Source organism: Trachinotus anak, unplaced genomic scaffold (genome assembly GCF_046630095.1).
Source record: "Trachinotus anak isolate AG129_WGS33_773 ecotype Australia unplaced genomic scaffold, CSIRO_AGI_Tana_v1 ptg000019l, whole genome shotgun sequence".
In the NCBI taxonomy this organism is placed as follows: Eukaryota; Metazoa; Chordata; class Actinopteri; order Carangiformes; family Carangidae; genus Trachinotus; species Trachinotus anak.
The window spans coordinates 26,340,442-26,367,467 of record NW_027273870.1 but is presented as its reverse complement, the minus strand read 5'-3'; the positions used below and the strand labels follow the sequence as shown (position 1 = coordinate 26,367,467).

The 27,026-nt window shown below is 39.8% G+C and overlaps 2 protein-coding genes across 2 annotated transcripts; one reads left to right on the top strand and one right to left on the bottom strand.

The window, feature by feature from the left end:
- The first annotated feature begins 134 nt into the window (after nt 1–134).
- Nucleotides 135–9,292, top strand: fam83fb (family with sequence similarity 83 member Fb). The gene is made up of 5 exons (XM_071503683.1): nt 135–722; nt 6,203–6,370; nt 6,652–6,773; nt 7,186–7,934; nt 8,318–9,292. Exons 1-5 carry the CDS (start codon nt 237–239, stop codon nt 8,362–8,364), a joined length of 1,572 nt encoding a protein of 523 aa, XP_071359784.1. The 5' UTR covers nt 135–236; the 3' UTR covers nt 8,365–9,292.
- Nucleotides 9,293–10,728: 1,436 nt separating this feature from the next.
- cyth4b (cytohesin 4b) lies at nt 10,729–24,787 on the bottom strand. The gene is made up of 13 exons (XM_071503684.1): nt 24,609–24,787; nt 21,921–22,003; nt 21,705–21,769; nt 20,609–20,675; nt 19,603–19,721; nt 19,374–19,454; nt 17,554–17,666; nt 17,145–17,293; nt 14,502–14,613; nt 13,995–14,071; nt 13,045–13,116; nt 12,734–12,888; nt 10,729–11,702 (listed from the first exon to the last, which is right to left on the bottom strand). Exons 1-13 carry the CDS (start codon nt 24,625–24,627, stop codon nt 11,621–11,623), a joined length of 1,194 nt encoding a protein of 397 aa, XP_071359785.1. The 5' UTR covers nt 24,628–24,787; the 3' UTR covers nt 10,729–11,620.
- Nucleotides 24,788–27,026: the final 2,239 nt, after the last annotated feature.

Below are 27,026 nucleotides of genomic sequence, written 5' to 3'. Positions count from 1 at the left end.
TTTCAAGGCTAAATTTAACCATTTGACAGTCTCTTGGGCGTGCCTACGGTCTAGTACTCTTTTTTCCAATAGCTCATGAAGGCACCAGTTTTCCGCCTCTTGCTCCAGGACAGGTAAGAAAACTCCCCCAGGTTAGTTTATGTGTCCGGGTCCGTGTGACACGTATTGTGAGGAGGTCTCTTCAAAGGGAGTTGGAGAGTTTCTGAGTTAAAGTACCGGTGACCGCCGCCACTGCCATGGCCCAATCCCAGCTTGTGTGCATGGAGGACGGCCACATCGGAGCCAAGGTCCCGGAGACCAAACCGGAGTTTTACTACAGCGAGGAGCAGCGCGCCGCCATCGAGGAGCTGCTGAAGAACGGCGACGGCGCCTTCAAGACCCGGCTCAAAGATGACAACATGAAAGACTTCCTGTCGGCCAGAGAGGTCAAGCTGCTGTTGAGCACCTTCAGACAGTATGACCTGGGGAGGGAGAGCAGCAGCAAGGCGGCGCCGTCCAGGTCGGATCAGGCGGCCGCCGGCGCAGACGCGGATGACTCGGGGGTCCATTCCACCTACTGGCCCCAGATGTCGGAGAGCGAGGTGCCGCCGCTGGATATCGGCTGGAGCGGCGGGGGTCTGTTCAAAGGGGTGACCCGGGTGGCCGTGCACACACACCCGCCCAAAGATAATGGCCCTCACATCAGAGAGGTGGTGCGGCGGCTCATACAGGAGGCCAGCAAGGTGAGGGGGGGGGGGGGGGGGTCAGGGACGGATGAGAGCAATGTTACACTAATACTAATGAAACCTACCTGATAGCCTGCTTTTATAGATGTAGGATGTCTACAGTAGAATCTAACTTTTTATGTCCCTTCATATTACAGTTCAAGAGCTAAAGTTCATGGTGTCATGTATATTAAGTTTTTTAATATGACAACTGGACAAAATACCAAAAAAAAAAAAAAAAACAGAAACAAAAAAAACTTTCATAATATATATGTTTACACCAGATAAAACAGAATAAACGAATCTCATTTCAAACCTGATTGATTAGCCCAGGAGACAGATTTCTGAACCACTGTGATAGAGGAATTCACACATTTCAAAGAAATAGTCTGGTGTTTCATGGCAGCAGTTGATTAACTAAACAATTAGAAGCAAAAACAACAGGGGTGAGGTTAAGAATGCAGTGTTACCAAGTGAGATCATCTGTGTGTGATGTGTGTTTCATTTTCTGTATCGCCTCCTCTCTTTACAGCCTTTAAAGGAAGTTATTAAGCTTGTATTATCTGCTTGAATCCTGTAATTCACTTCAGCAGTAAATAACACACACAGCTGTTGAGGGAGTAACAATATGAGGGATGGATCCAAAGACGGAACTGTTTAAACATTTTTTTGGAACAACAGTTAGAAAACTGCAAGCGTAAATGGTAAAAGACATTTAGTGAAGGTTTACTAGGTTATCAGAATATAAATGGAAACAAGAAATAAAAGGTGGTTGTTTATGTTGTTCATGATTTATGAAGTGTATATAGTTTGTCAGTACTGGTGCTGTGCTATAAGGTCGAAACTATATGGACACCCATGCACATATTAGGTCATATACACACATACATACATATACAACCACAGGAGTTAAATAGGGTTGCAACTAACAAATAGAACTATTAATTATTCCAGAGATTATTTTCTTGATTAATTGTTTTTTCTGTATAATGTCAAGAAAATGTTGCAAAAAAAAAAGGAAAAAAAATTACATTCACATTTGAGAAACTGGGACCAGTGAATCTTTAACATATGCTCTTTAAAAAATTACTTAATTTCTTCATTGTTTATTGTAATTATACAAGGCCTGGCTTTCATCACCGTAAAATAATAATCTTTAATGTTAAAATTGTTTTTAAAATCGTCATATGATAATTCAACCAAGTATCTTTAAAGTTTAAAGTTTCGGCTGGACTAAGCTAAGAATATGATGAAATGATGAATCGATGTAATGATTCACAGATTACCCAACAAAAACCAACAGAGGATTAATTGATAATGAGAATAATTGTGAGTTGCAGCTGTAAAAGAAGGCAGGGTCATGTTGAATCAGGAAAGAGGTCTTCCCTGAACCACTGCCACAAAACTGGAGGCACTCTGTTGCTTATAATATCATTAAGATTTACTTCAATTGGAACTAAGGGACACAGCCTCCCCCATGAGAAAGAGCCCCTGGTGTCCATATACTTCTGGCCATGTAGTGTTTATGTTATAAAATTAAACAACACAAACTGTTCCCTTGGCTCTAAGAAAGCTTGTTCAACCAACAAAGCCGATCTGCCCTTTGCAGCTGTGTATTCAGTTGCAAGAGGTCCAGGCGGGCGGATCCATGTTTGAGTGATTAATACCTCCTCACACAGTAACCCAGGACTTGGAGTGGGTCTGTTGTGTTCAAGTTGCCCATTGTAATGTTTACTCATCGAGTGCCAGATGACTCAGCTGAGTCATCCGTTCCACCCGCTCACGGTGTCAGGACCCTGCTCAGCCTCCCTGCCGCTTTAAAACTGGGTCAGGGAGGTCGATGACACAAGCATGTTTCAATTACTCTTTCTGAGTTATTTAATTAGTTTTATTACACAACTCCTTTTAGAAATTCTTCTGAATTGTCTTGAGAAATCCCCCCTCTTTTATGTCTTCCTCTGTCCTTCTTTCCATCCCCACTTTCTTTCCTTTTGCATCTTTTGCTCTCTTTAATGTTTTTCTTCCCCCTTTACTTGCTTATGTTCCTGCCTCCCTTCCCTTCTTTCTTCCTGGTTACAAACAAATTCCTATCACTTTTACGCTTTTATTGATGAAGAAAAGGATTTGCAGTTCGCAGTGAGCAACATTTCCAGTTATTACCTTGTCACGCGGGACCCACAGCGTTAACACGTCAGCATGTTTTGTTGCTTCTTTCTATATGGTCTCAGATAAACCAGGAGTGAGAGCTGCCAGCTCTCTGTACACTTTATAATATGACTTTTACACATGTTTTTTAGTGTTTCCCAAACTGGTCAGATGAAGAGGTTACATTAATACACAGCAGCTGGTGAGGCTTGGTATGCATGTTCGGAATGTCACAAACCTACCGGCTTTGTTGTTACTGATCAGAAAGGCATTGAGCGATTATGAAAATAGAAAGTCACTCAGACGCGCACACACACGTTGAGCAACCAGTTCTCCAGGCACCGACAGGTTCATCTTTGCACGCAGATATCAAATTAACTCTCGCTGGATGTGTTTTTTGTTTTGTTTTTTTCTCAGTTTGCTTGAAGCTGATCCAGTTTGTTTGGCCTCACAGAACCGAAGTCTACCGTCCACGTGTCTCAGCTTGTATCTCTGTCGCTACACTCGCACGCCTGCTCAGCATTTTTCCTCAGTGAGACACTGGGTGGAAACAACAGGCCTTTTCTTCCTGACAGAGAAACATTTGTTGCGAGTTTAAAGTAGACACTTTTTCCGTGACTTTAATTTTCAAGGGGCAGTGGAACAGTGGAATAATACACAATGACCAGGCCTTCATCCTCTGCTTGGACTGAACATGTCTCCACATGTTTGAAGGGACCCACTCTCTCTCTCTCCTTTTGTCTCTCAGTCTTTTATCCTGCACATCTCCATCCTAAATTTTATGGACCTCACATGCAACTTCTGTCTGAACATTGTGGCTCTGACTCTTAATTTCACTCTTTAGTGATGCATTTCTGTTGTACCCTTCTGTGAGCACATGTTCACTGTTATGCCAGGATCAGACCACAAAGGCTGTTAGGGAATCAGGGTTAATCCTTGCTGTGAACTGGTCGAGAGACACAGGAAACTACACCATGGACCTCAGCCCGTTACAGCTTTCCTTTCACCCCTCATGTATGGAAGCAGTTTTATGAATGAAAGTGAACTCGGAAAACTTCTTCATTACTTTGCAATCGCTTGTTTCTCCCTGTGATGAGGGTGAGTGTGTGTGGATATGCAGCTCACATTATTTTTGCAGAAGATACCACCACAACCACAGTTGTGATATAATTGGTATAATGCTCCTGGCCTGAGGTTGATTTGTGAGTCACTTAAAGGGTCACCAAAATAAAACACTCCTCTTACTTTGTGCTCTGTGCTCTGACAGTTTTAGCCAAAGTCATGGAACACATGGACATCGTCTAACTAAGCAAGAGAAGGCTAGAGAAACTGAAAAGTGCAAGTCTTTATCACGGTCATCCACTAAACACACCACACCAAACTACGCTGGATAAAACAACAGTCTTCAGTTTTGTTCTTGATGCCTCACGTCTTTCAGATTAGGGCTGTAATTGGTTGAATGAAATGGTCATAAATCATGAACAGGGAAGTTTTACAACCTCCACAAAGGCTCTCTAAAAAACAGATGTCCAACACAACCAAAAGAGTCAATTCTTTGCAAAAAAGACCTCTCAAAATGAAAATTTAAAAAACTGACCATAGTCAACCTCAAATAAACAACAAAAGGCCTAAAATTAACAAAAAGAGTGGAAGCCACTCAGACTAAACCACACAGGGTCGTAGGAGCTGGTGTCTTCCCTCTACCCTGAACCAACACCAAAACTAAACCTAAATGAAATGAGGAAAACATTACTCTGGCACGGATCACAAAAACAAAAGGAACAATGACACACTGCAGCTGCAATGGCTGGAAGGTGGAAGAGAGTGAGCTCCGCCCTCTTTAAAGGTTTCCTCTCAGTCCGGCTGGACCACATACACCTGAGGACAGGAGATCAAACCCTATGAGTCAAGGATCATTTGCACATCATGACCAGCAGGGGGCGAGAATGTAACATAAAGCTCACGAGAACAAAGTGATCTGACGAGTGTGTTGTTCACTCCACTTTATTGCAGTGTATGATGAACTCTGCAGCCTCTGGGATCATCACCAGGGTACTGGACCTTAAGACCTGTTGAAACTTCCAATAGTTGACTTTAACCCTGACATTCATCGCTTTATGGTGCATAATTAACAGAACGGACCAAAAACTATATAAAACATATACAGAGCAGTAGGAGACTGAGGTTTAAACCCTTGCACATTGTTGTAATTTTTATCATTTAGTTGTTATTTACACAACTACCAGCTCTTAGGAATTCTTTTATTCAGTAAAAGCTAAGTGCTACAACAAATCCCAGCACCCTGACAGAGGAGAAAGCGAAAGCTGCTTGGCAGCATTCCTGAAGACGTAGACAGACATTAGTGCTAAATTCCTCACCTAGTCTCCTTTTGTTGTGGTACAGCTCTATCTCTATGATCAGGCAGCCTGACTGGAACTCAGCAGAGGGATAATACTGTGGTTTTCTAAGACTGAGACTCTTTCATGCAGCTGTGCAGCGCCCTCAGGGTGAATGCGTCCCTGGGTGGCAAAGTGCCTCAGTTGGACAGATTAGCTTCACCTGCTGCTTTCTTTGGTAGTTGTTTAAAAAGACATTCAGCCTCTTAGCATTATATTGATTTGTTTTTTTCTTGGCTATAGAAAGGAAACGTGGATGAGAAACAGAGTCCCTGCTTGTTCACCCGTTACAATGTCTTTTTCTTCCTGCGACAACACGATAAAATAATGACCAAGCAGCAAAGGAAATTTCATAAATTTACGTCCTTTGTAAAATCTGTATAATAGTTTTATTGGAAAACAAAGGACTTCACAGCCATAAAGCATGATGTGAAGCCTGTAATTGGTTTCAAATTAAGTCACGAGTCACTTGAAGACGTCTCTTCAGAAAATAGTTTGCCAGTTTTTTTTAAATAGTCCAGCTAAATGGAAGTCAATGTATTTTTTGTTTTTATGCTTGGCTAGCTTCTTTTTTGTAGTTGTGCTGGGTTCTGTTTTTGTGAATACCACTGTGTTGGCGCTGTGTGTACATGGTGTTTGCATGAGTTCTGCATATTTAATCGGCTCCAGGACAGTAAATACCTGAAGGAACCATCAAGCGTATCTGTGGCCCAGTTCAGGGGCCACATTGTTTGCTGTCATGCATTTCTCTGCTGCATTTGAAGGAGCCTTCAAAAGGGGACAGCCTAGTCAACTGGTCTTCAAAAGCAGCTCATGAAGGATGCGGCCATGGATCTGGGACACAGCTTTTGTCATAACTTGTACTAAATCATGTTATCACACCAACCCTTCCCTCTATATTACTACCAAAATATATCATGAATGGCTGTTGCCTTTAAAATGCTTCTTCTCTTGCAGGTGATAGCAATTGTGATGGACTTGCTCACAGACATCCACATCCTGCAGGACCTGATGGACGCGGCCTGGCGACGCTCCGTGCCCATTTACATCTTGTTAGATCACCAAGGTGTGCCACACTTCCTGGATATGTGCTCCAGGCTGCAGATTGGCTCACAGCACCTTCGGGTAAGACGGCACTAGACGATATTTAGCATTTTACAATTGATTGGCATTTTACACCACCATAAAATCAAATGTTCAATCAAATCAATGTGATTTGATTTATTGTTACGGTCATATAGAAAACCTTCATAGCAGTGCCTCAGAAGTGGTACAGGAGGCATAACGTATCTCCAACACTTTCATCACCTGTGTCAAGTTCTTAGGGTTAAAGTCAAATGTAGTATCTCTCGACATTGCTGGCTTGGTTGGTTTTGTGGCCTCACCGTGACCCTCTGTGTCTGCAGAACATCAGGACCAGAACGCTGCAGGGAACCGGATTCGGTTTGTCCTTCGGCAGACTGCCCGGTTCACTCTGTAATAAGTACATGCTGGTGGACGGAGAAAAAGTGGTGTTTGGCTCCTACAGGTGAGGTCTCAATGTGGGTGTATGTTTGTGTGTCTGCATGAGTTTTTACTGTTGTTTTATACAGCTGTTGTTTTCTGTTCTATAACTTGTGAAGAGAATGTGTTTGTATGCATGTGTCGTATTATTAAGTACATAGTAATTTAAGAATGTAATTACATTAAAGCCCCTTTGTGTAAGAATTGAAAGTTGCTGACTTTGGTGACGCCTAGTGTTAGTATGAGAAGATCCAATGTGGCAACACTGATAATAATAAAGCAGCTCACTGAAAGCACCAATTTGTACCAGAATTGTCAGGTGTTTTGTTTGCTGATCTTCAAGTATTTTTTATGAAACGACTTTAATGTTTTTTGTAAGGTCCAATGAGGACACACAGAGTCTGATGAGGCTGATAACTGTGGTGTCTCTGTCCCAGTTTCTCCTGGTGCACCTCTCGTATGGACCGAAACATGATCACTGTGATGACGGGGCAAGTGGTGGACGTCTTTGACCGGGACTTCCGCGAAATGTACGCCATCTCTGAGAAGTTGGACCTCTACAAGGAGTTCCACGTTAGCCCGCCTGCTGCTAAGACAACCGCTACAGTACGTTCCAAAGCGGGGCCGAAACGCCCGCCTTTACCAGCCACCACGTCCCGTTTCCAGGTTAGCTTAGGGGATTCACAGAAAGCCAACATCCAGGTGCCTGCTCACAAATACTACAACCCCAAGTACTCGCTGGTGTTTGGGGATACTCCGCATCGACCAGGGTCTCTGCAGGGGCCAGGACCTAAGAAGGGGTCATTTCTGGCTGAGGTTCCTGAGGAGATGGACCAGGCGAGACCACGACTGACCAGTAGTGAGAAGATGGGCCAGATGAGTCCGTTGTCATCAGAAGCCCCGAGTGAAAGCTTCAAGAGGCTTAATGGAGCCACACCAGACAAGAAGGGGCAGCTCACGTGGAGGCAGAAATTCTTCAAGAAGAAATTGTCCAGTAAGGCTTCGTTTAACAGCCCTGCAAACAGTGCATGTCCTTCACCCGTAGAAAGCAAATGCACTGTTGAGAACGAGGACGACTTTGAGGTGGTCGTGAGATCTCCATCCAAACTGAAGGCGAAGAAGCCGTTGAAACTGAGCCGGAGGACAGAGTCTGAGCAAACTGTCAACACTGGACACGACAATGAGAGTAAGTTAGGGATAAAGTGAATATGTCTAAAGATGCACAAATGCTTAATCCAGTGGCTCCCAACCTGTCTCCTGAAGGGCTGCGAGTTAAATGAGAGGAATGATGAGACAATTTAACAGTAAGGAAAGAGAAAGAGAAAGAATTTGTGGATGCAGCTGGTAAAAGGGGTCATGCACGTAATGGGTTGGAAACCACTGAATCTAATTTTGCAGCACATAAACTAGTTATCTTTTCAAATAATCCTACTTTATCAGTCAGATGTTTTATAATGTAGCACTAAAGTATTTAAGGCATTATCTTCCATGAATCATGACTGAATTCACATAATGTCTCTCTCACCACTGTTTTTTAAATTTTGTCTATGTTGTGTTTTTTTCATATAGGTGTTAAGAGTCGACGTCGGAAAAAAACAGACTGTAAAGTGTCCTGAGGTGAACCTGCCGTTCTCTGACCACAGAATGCAGTCACGCCTTCTTAAAATGGACTACGCAATGACTTCCCTAACACTAATGCCACCTTTGATTGTGCAATATTGTATCCAATGTTTATCCAGTGCCTTACAGAGAGACCAAATGAATCAGGTACTGACACATGCTGTTTTTATATTTAGTGCCAAATGTAAAATGAAAATTCAAAGACTTGTGGGACTCCCTGGTAGAGTGCAGAGAGGTTTAATGAGATATTTCCTGGTGATCAGTTGCATCTTGCTTAGGTGGAGCCTTTTTGGGGGCTTCGGGGATGTAGGGATAACTGCTTCCCTGCTGGACACTGAGTGCAGAGGTTTATAGTGTACATTTTAGTACACAAAATGTGGAATAAGTTTGCGCAAAACCTTCTTCAGCTGTTTAGAGGATACAAAAAAAACATTATCTGAGCCTGCAAATGAGACACAACCCTTCACACATCCCAATGGTGGATGACTGAACTTTCCCTGATCAGGAATTATTTGCAACCCTGAACCATACGTGTCCTTTGAAGAACAAACACCACTGAAAGAGCCAAAGATGGGCAACAGCCACTCTGATCATGAGCAGCCTAAAGCAGGACATTGTCAAACCTTGGATGATTGTTACTTTTGTTCTTCATACACAGAGAAATTATGAAAAAAGAAGTTAAGGTGAGTCAATATCATGTTGTTTTACCCCTTTAGTTTGGAGGAACTATGGGCCGTTATTTGTGTACTGCAAACCTTTTTTGTTTTTATTTGTTATTATTTTTCTGCAAATGAATGTTACCAAGAATTTCTGTTAATGTCTTTTTGATGCACTAACACATTGTGGGATGTTTTGTTCACTGTACTTACTATATGGTCAGATAAGGAAATCATTAAAGGTGCCAAGAAGATTTTTTTAAATATATGGATTGTTCAATGATTGTAGCCCAAGAACTACTAAGAGTTTATTTAAATTGTCTTCACTTTTGTTATAGTGCAGGGCAACTTAATTTAAGCAGCAGGACCAAATTATCAAAATATTTTAATATGGTAAACAATAATGTAAAATAATGAAATGGGAGAAAGGCATGATGTTTTATAGGTAGTCATTTAGCATGTCTGCTCATCATGATGCATCGTTGTCACTCCAGCTCCACCTAGTGGTGACACCACTGTGTTACTCCAGCTTTAAAGGTGGAAAGCTGATGTTTGTGTTGCACTAACTGGCCGCTAGCTGACTCCCTTGTCCTCCCTCTGCTTCTCTTTTCTGGTTGTTTGCAAATGGCTCGGAACTCAACTCGAGAGGGGAACTCAGGGTTGAAGTTCAGAGTAGAGGTGGGGACGTGAAGTAGAGTGGGATGTGGTGCAACACTGAAACAGGAAGTGAGCTGCAGTAGGAAGAGGCGTTCCCGCAGCAATATATAGACTAATGTTACTCACACACAGCAGGGCTGAAGATATGTTTTTTCCTGTGATACTTGCATCTTAATGTTGATTCTAAAACACTGCACCTGTGTATTTAAGTAGAAATTCTTCCTGTTCTCACAGAGAGAGGTTAATTTTCTGTAAGATTCAGAGAATATCCACAGCCAGAATGTCCTCTAAATGTGTTATCTAGAAGATACAGATATGACCAAACAAACGTGCAGTGTGTGTTTCAGATCTCCAATCACTCTGTTTGCTAGTTGTGGTTATCATGGAAAACTCAATAAAAGCATGCTTAAATTATAACACAAGGATAACTTTTTGAGATACTGTATAAATATACCTTTTTTTTTTTTGATTCAATAGAAGCAACATTTACATGAAGTTTTGTTCACAACAACTTGTGGAAAGACAAATACATACAGCTGCAAGCTAAAGTAAACAATGAAGGTTTCAAAAGATTTAAAGGGCTTCATACAGTATGTAAAAATAGTCTTAGAGTTAAAGAGTTAAAATCAGGTGTAGGTTACACATAACCCTAATGTTGTTACAGCAGCATTTAATTCCTTAACTCTGCAGACTGGACCTGCCACAAACTGGGAATGGGAAGTGATTATTTAAAAAACGTATACTGATACATTAATGCAAAACACTTGTTCAGGATGTAGCAGCCCAGAGGAAGCTACACAACCTGTGTAAGTTCGATAACATTAGTTTGTTCATAAACGTGTGCGTATGATATTGCATTAAACCACAAAGGTGGTATTCGTGCTTCAAGAAGCCCATGCAAGGATGTGAACAGATCATATCAGCATACACATAGAAACAGTAAATATGAGGAAGTGAGGTGTGGTCGCATGGTTTCTAAGTGCATTCAACTGAAAACACAGCTGTCAATTTGCTCTTTCAACCAAAAACAGCATCCAGTCTAGCATGTCAACAGACACCTCAATACTTTTTATTAAATAATTATTTTACAAGAACAAAACACGTGCAATACAAGGTTTGGTGTACAGTAGTTACAATGACTTACAATATATACAGCTAAAATATTTCTTTACACATTGCATTTATAAGAAATCAGACCTAATGCACAATTGCATTACTTGTTAAAAAAAGCACTTTTACATTTCAAGATAAATCCTATGCCACTCTATAAAATGCTTGAAAATGCATGAAATTATTTCTGCACAAACTGATGCATTTCATAACCAAGCACCCTCAGATGAAATTTAAAATGCAAAGCAAAGCTATTTAAAGTTACTTTACTTGCAAATGTCCACATCTGAACCTCGTGAGAACTGTTAGGAAGCTGCAAAAGAGACTGCCTATTGCCTATTTCTTTTTATAGTATTCACGGAACTGCTAAGACATCACATGCTTGATTTGTCTTTGTGGTCCTAGGAACTAAATCTTGTGGAGTAGACAAACATCAACCAAATAATGACAATCCTCTTATGGTGAGAGATACACAGCCACACTTCTTTAAAAATGATGTAAACCGAAAAAAAAAAATCCACAACATGTGCCACTATAGAGATTTCACTAACACCACCTTGATGACAAATTCCGTGGCTTGTCACTTGGACCAGGACAGCAACAAAAACCAATCAATGTTTTTCACCTTTGACACTGTTAAGCTCAGTCTGTGAAAAGAGAAGCGGAAAGAGAAGTCCCTCTTTTAGCCTTAGCGACTGCCATTCTGCCAGTCTGTGTAGCCTCCAGCGTCCTCACTCAGTTGTGTTGCATACTGTTAAATACAACTGAAAGTGGGACAAAATCCCACTGTGGTGCAGTACTATAAGTGTCCGGGGGGGCAGTGGACAGCTCAGTCCTGAGGCGCTTGGTTTATCACCTTCTTCTTGCGGACTGAGACCAAGTCGTAGAACGGATCTTTGGTGATACTTGCTCTGTTTGAAGTAAAGAAGACTGTTGTTATGAAGATGCTAAAGCAGCAATGGTGGAGTGTGTGTGTGTGTGTGCTTGTATAGCTATCTATCTAAAGACCAATGTCTCTTTTAAAACGTTGTGAGGACATCATGAGGTAAAGGTAAAGATTAGGCTTTAATGTTAAGGTCAGAATGAGGTTAGGGGCTAGAGGACACATTATTTCAACAAGGGTCCTCAAAAGGATGAAAAGACAAGTGTGTGTGTGTTTCTATGGTTGTGTGGATAAATTTTGGTTTGAAATCACTGTTGTGAGGAATTTTTGGAGGGTCCTCCCAAAGGGCATTTCATGTTAGAATTATGTTTAGGTTAGGGTTAGGATTGGGATTTAAAGATACTGTAATTGATATTTTAATATTACATCATGGATAAAATACATTTATGAAAGGTGTAGCCCATCTCTGTAGTTCCTCTCAGTTCTTTGGAGCGACTTCATGTCTTTCAGCTCATTGGGTAAGACAGTAACTTCACTGTTTATGGTGATGTTTACCATGATCATCATTGGTCCCAGAGATAGCAGGCAGCTGTTCTCATAAAAAGCTATGTATAATCTGCTGTGCACTACCCATCTAGTACCAAATGGCAGACAGATGAAATTAACAATTAGCTTTGGTACATCGTAGAGCAACTAAAAAATCAGATACTACTGAGCCAGATATTTACTGCTGGACTCGCGTAAGCAAAGCAGTTGCTTTCACAGATTTTGTTACCCGCAAAATTTTATGTCGCATGAATGTATGTGCGTAAGCTTAATGGCTGTAATTCCATAATGTAATGTATGTAGTAAAATTCACATTTTTCCTGAAAGATCACTACACCCAGCATGATAAACTTGCTTGCACTGCCAGCTAGTGGCAACTACATGCATTCTCCACAAGCCAACTTCGCCCAGCTGTGAGTGTGGACAGATGTTTACCAGACGTACTCAAATTTTGTGTTGATGTTTGCGCAATCACACACATGTATAGGTGCTTGTTTGTGTGTGTGGTCTGACCTGATAGCCTCAATCCAGGAGTCTCTCTCCTCGGCGCTGGCGGCACAGATGGTGTAGGACTGATGTTTCCCCTCCACCACTCTGCCGTCTGTCTCTGTTTTACAGGCTTTGATCTTCTGTCCTCGACTGTTGGGGTTGTACAGCTCCAGACAGTACTAGACGACACAAAAATTGCACGATTGTCACTTTGCGAATCTCTCAAATCTGTCAAATGAGCTTTATGTTCACAGAAAATCTCAACATTCAACTTAACTGAATTAGCTTTTCAAATGTGTTTGTGATGAAAGAAAACACAGCTGGCAGGAACTTACCGGTTTGCGAGGATACGGCACTTCTCTCACACAGAGGTTCTCTAGAGGGATGATGCCTCTGGGCTCTTTATCCTGCAGACAGATTAAAAAAAGATGGAGTGAGTCAGGTGTTGTATCAGGAGGGTAAGAAGGAACAGCTGAGAACAACAATATCACTGGCGTCAAGAAAAGAAGGGAAGCAGAAGAGACAGAGGGTCTACAGACAGAGGGTGTCGTTGTACCGTGCAAATTGTGATGCCCCTTGAGGCTTGATCAGAAATGTAACAATCTGTTTTTCTTTTTAAAGTTATTTTTTTTGGCCTTTTTAATGCCTTTATTGGATAGGTCAGTGAGAGAGTGACAGGAAAGTCAGGGAGAGAGAGGGGATGACATGCAGCAAAGGGCCGCGGGTCGGATTCGAACCCAGGGCCACTGCGGGTAGGACTAAGCCTTAATGGTACGCACTCTACCAGGTGAGCCACCGAGGCGCCCCGATCTGTTATTCTTTTACTGAAAAAAAATTGCTGTTTGAGGTAAATACAGTGAAAACTCTAGATTGTATGCCAACCATATGACTTCCAAGAAACAACCTCCGAGCCTTTTCTGTTCAGCCACCTCTATGGTTAAGGTCTGGTTAGGTTTTCACAAGTACCACTTCTTGCTAAAGCTGTCGTCAGTATGAAGAGAAACCAGTGTCTCTGTGGTTGGTGTTATGTACTATGTAAGCCCCACTAGATTACTGTCTCTAAGAGGTTTTGCAGCACCCAACTGAATTATAGACCACAAGAGTTCATTTTAAGCGAATAAACAAATGACTAGTTGTACTGTCTGTTGAAGATGGTCTCCATCTGACAGGTGGAAAAATGGTGAGAAAAGTTTAAACAGAATTAAGAGGACCGACATGGCTTGAAAGACTTTCAGAGATGCTGTATGGCAAGGCGATTTAAGAAGGAGCTGGGTGGTAGCCTTACAGTGGTGAACTCAAAGTAGTAGAGACAGCTGTCAGTCAGGATGAACCATCGCCTCTTCCACGTCTTCACTCGGCCTCCTGAGATACAGAAACAAAGCAAAGTAAATGTAGCTTTTAACACTCAGAGTTATTTGCTGTGTTGTCAGTTGTCAGTGGAGACTGTAACAAGGATTCAAAAGTTGTGTTACACAACAGGCTGACCAACATACAAAATTAATTGAGTGGAGTTGAACTTCCGTGTTATATCCCATGACACTGTGTGGTTACATGCACACAAGGGTGTACTCTAATATTGGGTCATTTTCTTAGTTCTTCCTCTGTACTTTCCTGTTTGTAAACCTCAAGTAGCAGCTTCTGTAGATGTGATGTAGCACAGTAGCAAGAAGCACATTTAAACCTCTCTCTTGGTTTTGTAGGGTTCAGTTTGAAGATTGTGGAATCTGCATCTCTTAAACATCCCAAATTGTTCATAAGAGTTCATTAAAAGTATTTTGTAGAGGTGTTTTACCGAGTTTGAGGAGCCAGCCTTCTCTGTCAGGGTTGAAGAAGGTGTGAGTCAGATCATTTCCGTCATCTTCTGGGATTTTGAAAGGTTCATTGCGAATGCTCTCATACAGTTTCTGTGGAGAAAACAAATTGAATAAGTTAAAAGAATTAAAAAATTTAAAAAAAAACCCAAACATAAAAAAGTTGCTACCATGTAGTAGTTGTGAGCAAAAGCTTTATTAAATGCTTAAAATGTTGGGATGAAAACAGTCTAATTACATCCAAACAACAGGGATACAGATGCCAGGTGTACTCCTGTCATCATTTATACATTATTCTACTCACTCAAACTGAGACCTGTGTGTTTATGTGTGATTTCAGACACTGACTCAGTCACTTTTAGTAAGAGTGGAACACTGGTGTGTGTTCACGTAGACAACACACCAGCCCACGGTCCGGGACACTGTTTAACATTACCACCTCCTACAGCCTAGTGTTAATTATGACCCGCAGGTGGAAACGGTAGCATGAGAATAACCTGTATGTGGTTATGTGTGAGTGTTTCTGTTCTGTGGGCATCGTGAGACAGTGGTATTATTTACTAAAGGAGGGAAAGTACTGTGTGGTTCTACCATGTGTACTGTGTTTAATTTTGACATTGTCATTCAGATTGATTTTACTTTTTTATACTAAATTTAATATCAGCAGCTGAAACCCCACACAGAGTAATAAGTATGGTGTGTATAACCTCTTTTCCCTTTCACTCTATAGTAAAACTTGCACTTTAATGGATTAGTTTCACATGTTCAAAATAAAGCTTTCATTCTTTCATAGTAGCAATTGGAAAATCCAGCACACTGTCTGACTTGCTATAAACAGTTTATTTGAAATGTTTTGGTGCCAGACCTTCAATAGGCAAATGGTTACCTTTGACTATATGAAAGTTGAGCTATAAATTTGAACTTCACACTTTTGGGTTTCTAAATCAATCAATTGACTAATAATCTATTTTTAATTTTTTTCTGCTGCAGAAAAATGTGGTTTCTCGGAGCTGGAGCTGGTGGTGGTGATTGTCCCTAAATTAAAACTTCAGCCATCATTGTCTTTATAATACAGGACATTGTAATATGCCCTCTGAGCAACATTGTGTCTTCAGGGTAGATTCGAGGCCACAGTGAGTCGCTATCGAAAAGTGATAAGATGGGCCAGCCACACTGACGTTGCTTTCCACCACTGGAGACAGAATAATACAATAAAATGACTACATTATGGTAATTCAAAGTTATTTGAGTCATCAAAATCTCTCAAACAGGCCTTTTAGTTATTTCACAACCGATAATAGCAATGTTGCGCCATAAAACCACGATAGCTAATGTGGGCTTAAGAGTATAAAGCTGGCAATATACTATATTTTTCTTAATGTTAACAAATCTGATGGAAGTACAACAAAACCAACAATGAACTGATCCTACTATTAAGTATTATCTGTGTAGTCAAATCCTGATACAGCTCATTCCTCTGCCATGAAGCTTCATTGTTTTCTAAAAGCTGTTAAAGCACATCAAGGAGCCACACTGTTGCAATAGCTGACATGATGATTCATTATGATGAATATGGCCACTGTTTCCTATTATTACTCAATCCCACATCCACTGCCCTGTTGCCACAAATGCTCAACTAGAGCACCAAATGTATATTAATTCACAGCTGAAAATAGTCCCCAACAACTATTTATTACTATTTACTTCTGTTTGAGTGACATTTGCTGCAATCTACAGTACCCAGTTATTTTAGGAAATTATAATTTTTTATTTTTTTATGTGGAGCATAAAATTGACTAATAATAAAAATTTGAAATATCTATCTATCTATCTATCCATCTATCTATCTATCTATCTATCTATCTATCTATCTATCTATCTATCTATCTATCTATCTATCTATCTATCTATTTTGCCTTTTTAAAAGTGAAACTATATTTTTGTGACTAAGTTTAATTGATTTACATCTTAAGAATAAATGAGCTCAGAGGTGAGTGCCACAGACTGGGAAAGACAGCCCTTTGCAGACAGACTAATACTCAGTTGGTTTTGGTCTTTTTATTTAATTTGTTGATAATTGAAAAAAATATGGAATGACACCACAGTATTCTTTAAGTACCATCCTTGTCCTACTCCAATATAAAATCAGGTAGTATGGAAATGAACAAATGAGCTGAGATACAGTCATAGACATTCTTACACATTTTTGTTCTTCAGGTTAGTTATTATAAATTTTATTGAAAGTGACATTATATGTATGTTTTATATTTTATATATCACCTACATATTTTCTTTGCTCCGACTTTAAAAAAACAAAAACAAAAAATACTGTGGACTACACTGTGGAGGATAAACAATCATATTGTAATTATTTGAACATATGTTTTGGTTTCATTTTGACTGAATGTTTTAGGATTATAATGTGGTTTTTGCAGGGGCGTCTGGGGAACATGATTTGTAGGCCGAGGGACTTTGCCACATTGTGATTTTGATAGTATTTCAATCAATGGTGCAGCACTACTTTATATGATGCATTGTACTAAGCCATGATCAGTTGTGTCACTGTCTGGGTTATTGCTTCCTGTTGTCTAGGTTGGACACTGTGATTGGCTGGAGGTTCTCACCGAAAGCAGATCGTTGGGTAGATCCTCTCCGTTGTTGATGCCTCTGTTCATGGAGATGAAGCGCTCCAGAGTGGTCTTGTCCTTCACATTTGGGTTGTGGAGGCTGGTGTTCAGCATAATTATGGCAAAAGACAGGATGTAGCACGTGTCTGGTGTTTTAAAAGAAGTTGCACAGAAACACAAAAATAAGCAGAAGTAAAATATATAACATTATAAAAAAGTTCACATAAATATTGAGTTGGTCAAGAAGGCAAAAAGCTGGCAAAAGAAGAAATGAAAGTCAGAAAGACAAACAGGGACAGATGATGTGGTCAGTCAAACGCATCCACTCTTATGCACACACATTTTCTCACACACACTCACACAGTCCAGAGAGGAAGTGGACACATGCATAGTTACTGAAGCTCACCAGTTGACTGGAAGACATGAGCGTTGCATTCACAGTAGCGCGTGGCGAAGGCCTCCATCATGCGGTCGATCTTTTGTGCTTCGCCCGGCAAACGGAAACTCCACAGAAACTGTCTGTCATAATAAACAGTGACAAAATAAGACCCCTGTACAACATGCTACATGTTTATTGTTGTATGTGAGCGCTATGAGAATTGTTGACACCCCACACGTCTGGAGAGTGGGTGTGCACAGCCCACAGTATCACAAGTGCAGTTATAGTCCATATTAGATAATACAGCAGTGACTTATCATGACTCTTCTTCCTTTTCTTTCCAGTTATGTCACACAAATCATCATGTTAATGTTCTTGTATTGAATATTTATTTAATTTGAATTTTTGCTTTGAGTTTATTTATTTATTTCACTGTATTTATCTGACAGATATTAGATGCTTTGCGAAACATATAATCAGCTAATAAAGTACTCTTTTCTAAATACTGCTCTGTACTTTTAAAAGGTTGCTCCAGCTATTTCATACTGCACTTCCTTAAAGTTGGAGAAGTTGCCAGAGACAGATTAACAAAGCTAAGGATCAACAGCCACATCACTGGCTCTGTGAGGCTGCACAGCAGGCAGAGATGTAACAACTTTAAACAGCAGTATGTGTTAAACTCAATCCTAGATTTCCCATAATGCATCCACTACAGCAGTTCAGGGATTACAACTGTGAGGCGATAATTCTAGTTTACCATTTTTTGTGCAGTTAACATCTGAAACTACAAATAATTTTGGGTCATTAAAGGAAAGGTATATATATTTATATATATATTATTCTTTTTATTTTCCCATTGCGTCTCTCTATTTCACTGCACATCAACTGTGAAGGCATACCCAGGCAATATGACAGTCACACCACACACTCTATGAAGTGCATGTGCAAACGCTAAGGGAGTTGCTCAATGCTCCAATAATGACAACGTGATCACGAATGAACCTCCTGAATCTCAGCCTGAGGAAGAATCACCGTGACCATACTGAAGTGGTGCCAAGAATAGTGGAGTATTTTAATTTTTCTGTTTATGTTATGACCTGTGAACAAGTGGACACATTTTTTTTTTCTCACTTGGTTAATTTTCATGTAGTTTTCCGGTGTGAAGTAATTGGTAGCTTCGCGAAGCTATGCTTTTAAAGTAGCTTCCCCAACACTGGTAAATGCTGACATGTTTCAAACTTCACACCCCTAGTTTGTGATGAAGGGTTTCTGTTATAAATTCGTAGCTGCCAAGATAACCCTGCTGACATCATCAGGATCATTATCTCAGACGTGATAAAGCCTCTGCAGAGCCTCAAGCAACACTTTTCCTAGGCTGAGTAGTTTTCCCCATGATGGGTAAACTGCTTTTTATGCCTGCTGCTTTTATGTATACAGGCCCTTTAACTTGTCATACAGTATTTTTTTTTTATCTACATAGAAAATCTATATAATCTATATAATACTTTCCCCCCCACTGCTCACAACACATCTAACTCTGCCAGTCACTGATGCTGGTAGCAGCCTGTAACTTTCCACTGATGAAGCCGCTGATATTTCAGTTCTGCTAGCACTCATACTGTGAAGGGAACACAGAAAGCTTGTGGCTGGTGATCAGTGCTGAGTAGTAAGTGACACTCATATCATACAGAAATAGTAAAATGGTTAGTTACATGTTAAATGTTGTCTTTTTGTTGATGTTATTTTGATTTTTTTTGTGTTTGCTGAAAATCTACAAGACATAAAACATGTGAGATGATCATGTTATTGGTGATGCTGATAAATGAAAGAGGATGAAGAGGTCTTACCTGAGGGCCTGGACCAGGTTGAGGTCGGAGAACTCGTGCAGCTCCACAAAGGCCTTCAGGGTCTGGAGGTGGAGCTCCTCCCTGTGGAGACACATGGAACCAGTTCACCTTGTTGGAACCTGCCTCTACTTCCTCCATCACTCCCTCCGTCTTCCTTGCATGAGTATCCTCTTTCCCACAATAGGGATATTTCCTCCTGCTTCCTACTCTTCTCTTTCCTCTTCCTCACCTTTCTCCAAGAAATTCCCCAATTGCCGTCTTGTTGAGTCCCTCCTCCTTGTAGAGGAAGCTGGCAATGGACTGAGCGCCTCCATCCAGCAGTTTGTTTTCCACTAGGTAATTGATGCCCTGCACACATACACACACACACACACACACACAAAGCATATGATTGCTTAGCATTTTTTGCTCATGACATGGCGCTTGAGAGACACACTTCCCACTGTGCTGCGGTTAAATGTGTTAAGTTTCATAATGACCTCATCTACGGTTGGTAAGACCGAGCGATAATTCCAATTCCTTAAAACCAATCTCTCTTCCTCTTTCTCCTGCCTCAGAGGCTGGACAGGAAAAGGAGAGGGTGACTCAAATAGATTTGCTCTAAAAAAAAAAAAAAGTTCTACTGCAGGAGCAACTAATGCAGCAATATATTCTATCACCTCTCTACCACATCTCTTTACAGAATCTAACAGGCTCAGCTTAGCGTTGTCAGTCACCAAACCTTTATCAGAGGAAACATAAACTAAACAGACAAAACACCTTAAGCTAACCTCTAAACTAAAGTTCAGGTACCTTTAAACACCAGCTACAATTCAGATTAGACCTCTTTTTCCAGTAAGCCAAACTGCCAGTGCTTTTTTTTTAACTTTGTATTTGTTGTTGCAAACAACAGTAACACGCTTGACCTGCCACTGAAACCACTGAAACTGTGCTATGGGCCTGTGACAGTGTCATTTCACAGAGTCTCAGGAGCTCCAGTGTGGTTGAATTGGGGGGGAAGTCCACACAGCGACATGCATGAGTTGCTCATGCTCGCTAAAAGTGCTCAGACGACAAAGCTCAGAGAAGCACGGTGAGACGTCGAAGGTTCTCAAACCTTTTAATAATCACAATAAGTCATTTCTCACCAAATATTATGCTGGTTGAGATATTTTCATTACGACATGTTCACTTTACGTTTTATTTGTGTCTCAAAGGGCTGTCGACAGACACGCACGCATCACTCCTGAGCTCACCTTTTTGGGGTCCATGTTGAATTTCTTCTTCCCATTTGAGAAACGTTTGCTCTTCTCTATTGTTTTGCTGCAGGAAAAGTAGCATTGAAGAAAGAACAATGAGCATTCATGAAGAATTTTAAAATCAGTAAACAATGCTACATACAGTATACACCCCAGTTTATTAGGTACACCTTGCTAAAACTAATGCAGTAATAAATCCTACCGTCACTGGTGTCATACTGTTCAGTTTTTGTTGAACCCATTTAAGAGAGGCATTGATTGACCTGCATAATCATTCTGGAGCATGTAGTTTGCGGTGCTGTTGAACAGCGCTGCCTCATACAGAGAGGTGTTTGTATTGTTTCCTCATTGATATGAGTGGGGCAGATAAAATGAAAGAAACACCTGCCTGGAACACAAACTACAGCCTCCATAATTGTCACACAGCTGAATCAACACCTCTCTATAACACTTTCAACCACAACTGAACATTACGACCTTGATGAAGGGACTGTTGTATGACACTACACTAGTTTTAGTTGGGTGTTCCTTATAAAGTGTTTTTTGGAAAATATTCTACCATGAAGATGAAAAGCAAACTACTCTTAAAAAACAAGTTATTTGGTATTATTTGGTTGGGCTCTTAACTCTAATCATAATCACATCAGACCATTAGTAGTTTCCGTACTATTTTTTCAGTAAATTGGTTGTTTAGTTATTTGTTTATTTTCCAAATTTGAAGGAAAATTTCATCTTAAATCTCAAATAAACTTTCAAGTTAGTATCTGTACCACCACAGCCAATGCACTTCCTCACAGAGGAGTCCCTGTACCAGTGTGCAACATGACGCTGAGGTTTTCAGTCCCTGTTCTTGAGGAAACTGCTACATACTGTGCCTGGATAAAACAACAGCCTCACCGCATAGGAGCAGAGTATAACAATGTGGCAGGTGAAACTTGTTGAAAAGCCACGATCATGTGGTTTAAAAAAATTAAACAGGAGATATTGGTGGATGCTCTAAAAAGAGGTGATATATATATATATATATGTATATATATATATATATAAGGAAGGTGTTCAAACACGTGTGGGGTTTCCCCAAAATAAAACTCACTTTTCCTCTGCAGACTCAAAGCTGAGTATTTCCGCCATTACGTTGTCTATCTCCATCTTTAGCTTCTGGACAGGGCAGAATGAAAGCAAATAAGTCAAAGCAGAATAAAAGCTGGACCAGACACTTCTCCCAATGAAGATAAAACAGTCAATAAATTAAAAGAACATTTTTTGAAGCCATGGATTCATCACCAGATGTAGTGGTGTCTGACATTACCTGGATATCATCCAGAAGGTCCTCCTTATACGTCTTAATGCTCTCAATCTCCATCTTCTCATCTGCTGTAAAATCTGAGGAAACTATTGAAAAATCAGAACAAAAACATTACACACAGATTCTCACAAACTCACAATTAAAAATCAGGCATTCACATTTAATAATGAGCCACAGAACCATCTTCAAATCCATTTAAAAAATTACATAATTCACTTTGATGGCCTCATCATCGGCTGTAGGCTTCTTTTAAGATGTCAATAGATTTTTTTTTCCATTTGAAATGATTACATGCTGTAAACCAAAGAAAATATTTAGTTCATAGGCTCCACGTTCGTCACTCTGTATGGTATCACATTTTGTGTCAGTCTATACGGTACTGAAAAATGATTTGAATAAAAATCTGCATGTGGTATCAGTGCATTGTATATCTACAAATAACCACAGCGTAGGGGAAGAAAGGTTTCTCTGGAAGATATGTGAGACAGGTGTTGTGGTTTTTGCATTTCTTGAAAAACACACAATTGGACATGAGCATGCAAATACATGGATCCATATTTAAACACAGCTAACAGGCTCCTTTCATAGCTCCACTCTGTCAACCACCGACCCTCTCCACTGCCAGCATGAGACAAGCTCATTGGTGATGCATGAAGCATTGACACAGTCATATCAAGAAATCCTCAGCATCATCATCATCATGATTGGTTAAGAGGTTTTGTTAGAAGGTTGCTAGGTTATCTTCTCAACAGATAATGTCTCCATCAACAGACTCAAACGTCTGGACTTGAGTGACAAACTACACTTCTGGTTTCTATGTCAACTTTCCCATATGGCCACTGCATCACAGGAATGATTGTCTTGCTGACCCAGAGTTTCCCTAAACTGTAATAGTGATAGTCAGAGGCCATATTTAAACTTTAGATTTCCATTACATTTCTTGTTTGAGGGACCTATAGAGGTGAAAGTATCTCATATCTCGTATCTCAAGGAAAGAAAAAGAACATCAGGGAAAAGATTCAGAAAAAAAGAAACTTTGTGCAATGTTGATTTTTTTTCCAACCTTATCCTTTTTGTCAAAGGGTGATCTCTCAGTATTTTTCTGGCTTTGATATAACTATTTATTTATTTATTCATTTCCTACAAAAGTCTATAAAAGTCATGTTATCATCAATTGTGATGATGACATAAGAAAATAATATTAGAGAATGCTCCTGATCTGATGCACTTGCTTCCTGAAACAGCAGCTTGGATTAATGGCAAGCAATCTTCCATCAGTCCATCCATCCATCCATCCATCCATCCATCCATCCATCCATCTGTCCGTCCATCCATCCATCCATCCATCCATCACACCACTTTTCTTTTTAGGGTTTGGACAGGGCTGGAGCCGAAGAGTAACATTCAAAGCCATTTCATAACAGAAAGACATTTAAGCTGCAAGTTTATTTATTGTTTGTCTTCCATGCTTGACTTTCCAGAAGCATCAGTTTTCAATGCAAAACTGCTCCACAGTCAACTCTCAATGCACTGATGCTACAACATCAACGATCACCCTACACCTTTGGTAGGTTTTTGCAAAGTACTCTGCATATTGCTTACATATAACCATCTTCTTACTACTTTCTACAATCATAAGCCAATCAGCTGTCGCTGTTGCATGTGGTGAGGGAGCTTTGGGTAAAGTTAGAGGGCCAGTTTGAAAAACAGAAGTAACATAAATATACACGTATTTATCAGCAGCACAGATGATGTCATGCTGAAGCACAGCCAGAACAGAGAGTGTGTGCTCCACACTAATCTCATACAGTTAAAGTCTGCGACACCAACATGCAGGTAAAGGTTTGCAGATTCTCTCCTCAGTGAGAAACAAACCTTGTGAAATGTAAAGTTAACAAAATGGTGACCGTGGTGATGATATGACCACAGGACTTCCACTTCCCCACCGTTCTTTAAAACCTCTTCTGCAACGAACTGATGTCATAAGACACAAAACTCTTCATTTTACATCATTTTGACTTTTGATTTAAAAAAATAAATCAATAAATAAAATAAAATGAATAAATAAAAAAACACCTGTGGACCAAAAGTTACTTTTAATAGTGGATTGTTTAGACGTCTATCCAAATATAGCAACTTCTGTTTTTATATTATTATCGCTGCTGTGCGGTTCTGTGAGCTCTGAGTGCGAATGTCTCCTCCCTGTTTCAGTGCTGTGTGCAGGGTGCATCGTTTCACCGCAGGGTGCAGATGGTGATAAAGGGTATACCAAGCACCGTGCACCACTAACCTAAATAATTTAACACCAGCTGTTCTGACAGTGTCCTGGCAGGTCACACCAGGAAGAATGAAGTTCATTTTTAATTAATTATTTTTTTTATATGAAAGAAAGCAGGCAGTGTGAGCTAATAAACAAAAGGGATAAATGTTTAAACTGTCTTGTGCTATGACGCCCTGTGTGTTGATAACCACAAATTAGCTGTAGTATCATAAATATCATCTACAGTAACATGGACCAATAATTAAAAACTCAACAAAAGTAGGGATAAATGAACATAATAACATACTTAGAACACAAATAGAAAATAAAATGCCAACAAATGTTTTAAAGACTTTGGGAGATCTAAAATAAAAATTAAAAATATGAGGACTAGCGATCAAAAGATAGAAGGAAAGCAAAAGAGGACTTACCCATTTGGAAATCAGTCATTTATATCCAATAAAAAAGAAAAATAAGGCTCAATATCAAAACGGTTGAACACAAGTCAAGTGGAGGTGTCAAGATATGCAGACTGCCTCAGCACATAGTGCAGTGACACTTGAATGAAGTAAATGTTCCTCTTGTAACCTCACCTCTTCCTCATCCATCACAATGTAAAGCTGACATCAGTGTGAAGCCAGTAAGAATTACAAAGTGGACCCTCCTTCAAAATAAAACAAAAGTGTAATTTAATCTGTGAAATGAAGCAATCAAAGGAGGGGGTGGGGGGCATTTGGGACATTTTTAATATAGGTTTGGGATGTAAGAGGTGACTTAACTCACAATAACAAAAGTACCAATGATAGTCGTGGTCCAAAACAGTCTGGAGAAGCTCAGGTGTCAAAATAAAAGCTTGTAATTAGCTTCTCTTTTTTGGGGGGATTTTCTCTGGATCTGAAATGTCTTGAAACACCAGTAGCACATCCACCATGAGGTTGAAACTCTGAGTGGAAGTGACACAGTGTTTTGAAATTTGCTTGGACAGTGAAATTCAGTTGCAAAACACAGTACAGGCCAGGAAGCGAGTTTTGAAAGCCCAGAATCTCATCACATGGTGAGGTAAGCATTGAGCCCCCTGACACCTATCAGCCCTGCTGTTGATTCTCACAGAAAATACCAACCTATGATAAAAGATTAACTCCGATTTATTCTCTTTTAACTGAAAATTAGACACTTTTATTTTGAAGATAAGATCACCTCCCTCGTGGTGGACTAACACAGACTGACTTGACATCTGAGAACATTTGATTAAAGCAGAAGTGATGAGGGGTTAACATGGCACCACAGACATGATCACCACCGGGATGTTTCAGGTGTTTCTCAAAGCAGCAGCTCTTACAGAATGGTGTGCTGCCTAAAAGCTCAAACATTTTCCCCCTTAAGAAAGATTATGAATTGATTAAAGTAAGATGCAAATCTAAATAGGTTTGTGGTTGAACAAGCAGCTCCTCTGCTGGCCACAGTCAAGAGTTTTGGACATGATAATTAATGACAGAATTGATGCTGAAGTGCCATCTAGTGGTAGAAGAAGAATATCACAGTTATTGAAGAGAGTGGGTGCGTGAGGATGTGTTTCTGTGCTGTAGGTTGTTTGTAGTTTGTCCATTTAAAAAAAAAAGAACTTACTCACATCACTTTACAAATTAAAATTATACTTTGACTAAACTTAAGATTGTCCACAAAAAGCTTATCCTGGCTATACTGATCAAACTCAAAAAAATGTCCCCACTTATGGGGCTGCAGAATACATGTAAGAACAAATATACACTCCACAGGAAGTACCTACAATGTAGAAAAGAGGAAAAATAAGAATAAATAGACATAAGAATAATAAATGAATAAGCAGTATGCGCTGCAGTAAGAAGTGATATTCAGTCAACATGGAAAGTGACAGCATAATCACAAGAAGCTTTAGTGAAGTAGGTTACTGAAGTTATGCTGTTGAAAATCAAAATGTAACTATAAATAACATAAATGAGGTTATTGATGAATTCGGTGAATACTGCGCTCATTCAGTGTTTCTCAGTGGAGTTCATGAAAATGAATTTATGGATTTTGTGAATAAATTCAATGAGACGGTTCTGTTCCGTCGTGTTTTCTTTATCTGTTCATGTCCTGTACTGTTGCGTTTCTATGTAATAATACTTCTTACTGTCTTTGTTTTGATTCACAGCTCTATGGCTAAAGCCAGGGTCAGGCTTTGTTCAGTGCGAAAGGTACAATAAGCACAATAAGCTTCAGTCTAACGCTTTTTTTTTTTTCTTGTTCAGAGAAATAAAATTTTTGATCTTGATTTATTTTCAATAAACTGACATGGAATTAAGACAACTGAATATATATATGGTAATTCTATTGACCAGAAATAATGAAATGATAAATCAATCAATAAATAAATACAAAATATTAAACTACAAATGTGTGTAATTGTAGTAGTAGCCTAGCGGGGGTGTTTGTTTGTGGTTGTGGTTTATTCATTTTCTATTTTTTTGTTTTTAAATGACTTTACAAACTGACATTAAACTTAAAACTAGATAAACTCTTTTAAATTCAATCATTAGTTTGTGTGTCAGTGAGTGAGTGAGTGTGTAGTTGTACTAGTTGTAGAGTTGTTTGTGTAAAACTTCTTTTTTTGTTTCTGTCACTTTACAAACTGAAATTAAAGTTAAATTGATTAATTATAACATAATTAATTGAACATAAACAAAATGACAAACATGCATGTAAATGTATGTTCTCTCTCTCTCTCTCTCTCTCTCTGTGTGTGTTTGTGTGTGTGTGTGTGTGTGTGTGTGCGCGCGCGCGCAATTGCGTGTGTGCGTATACACATGCACGATAGCAAAAGGAGGAAG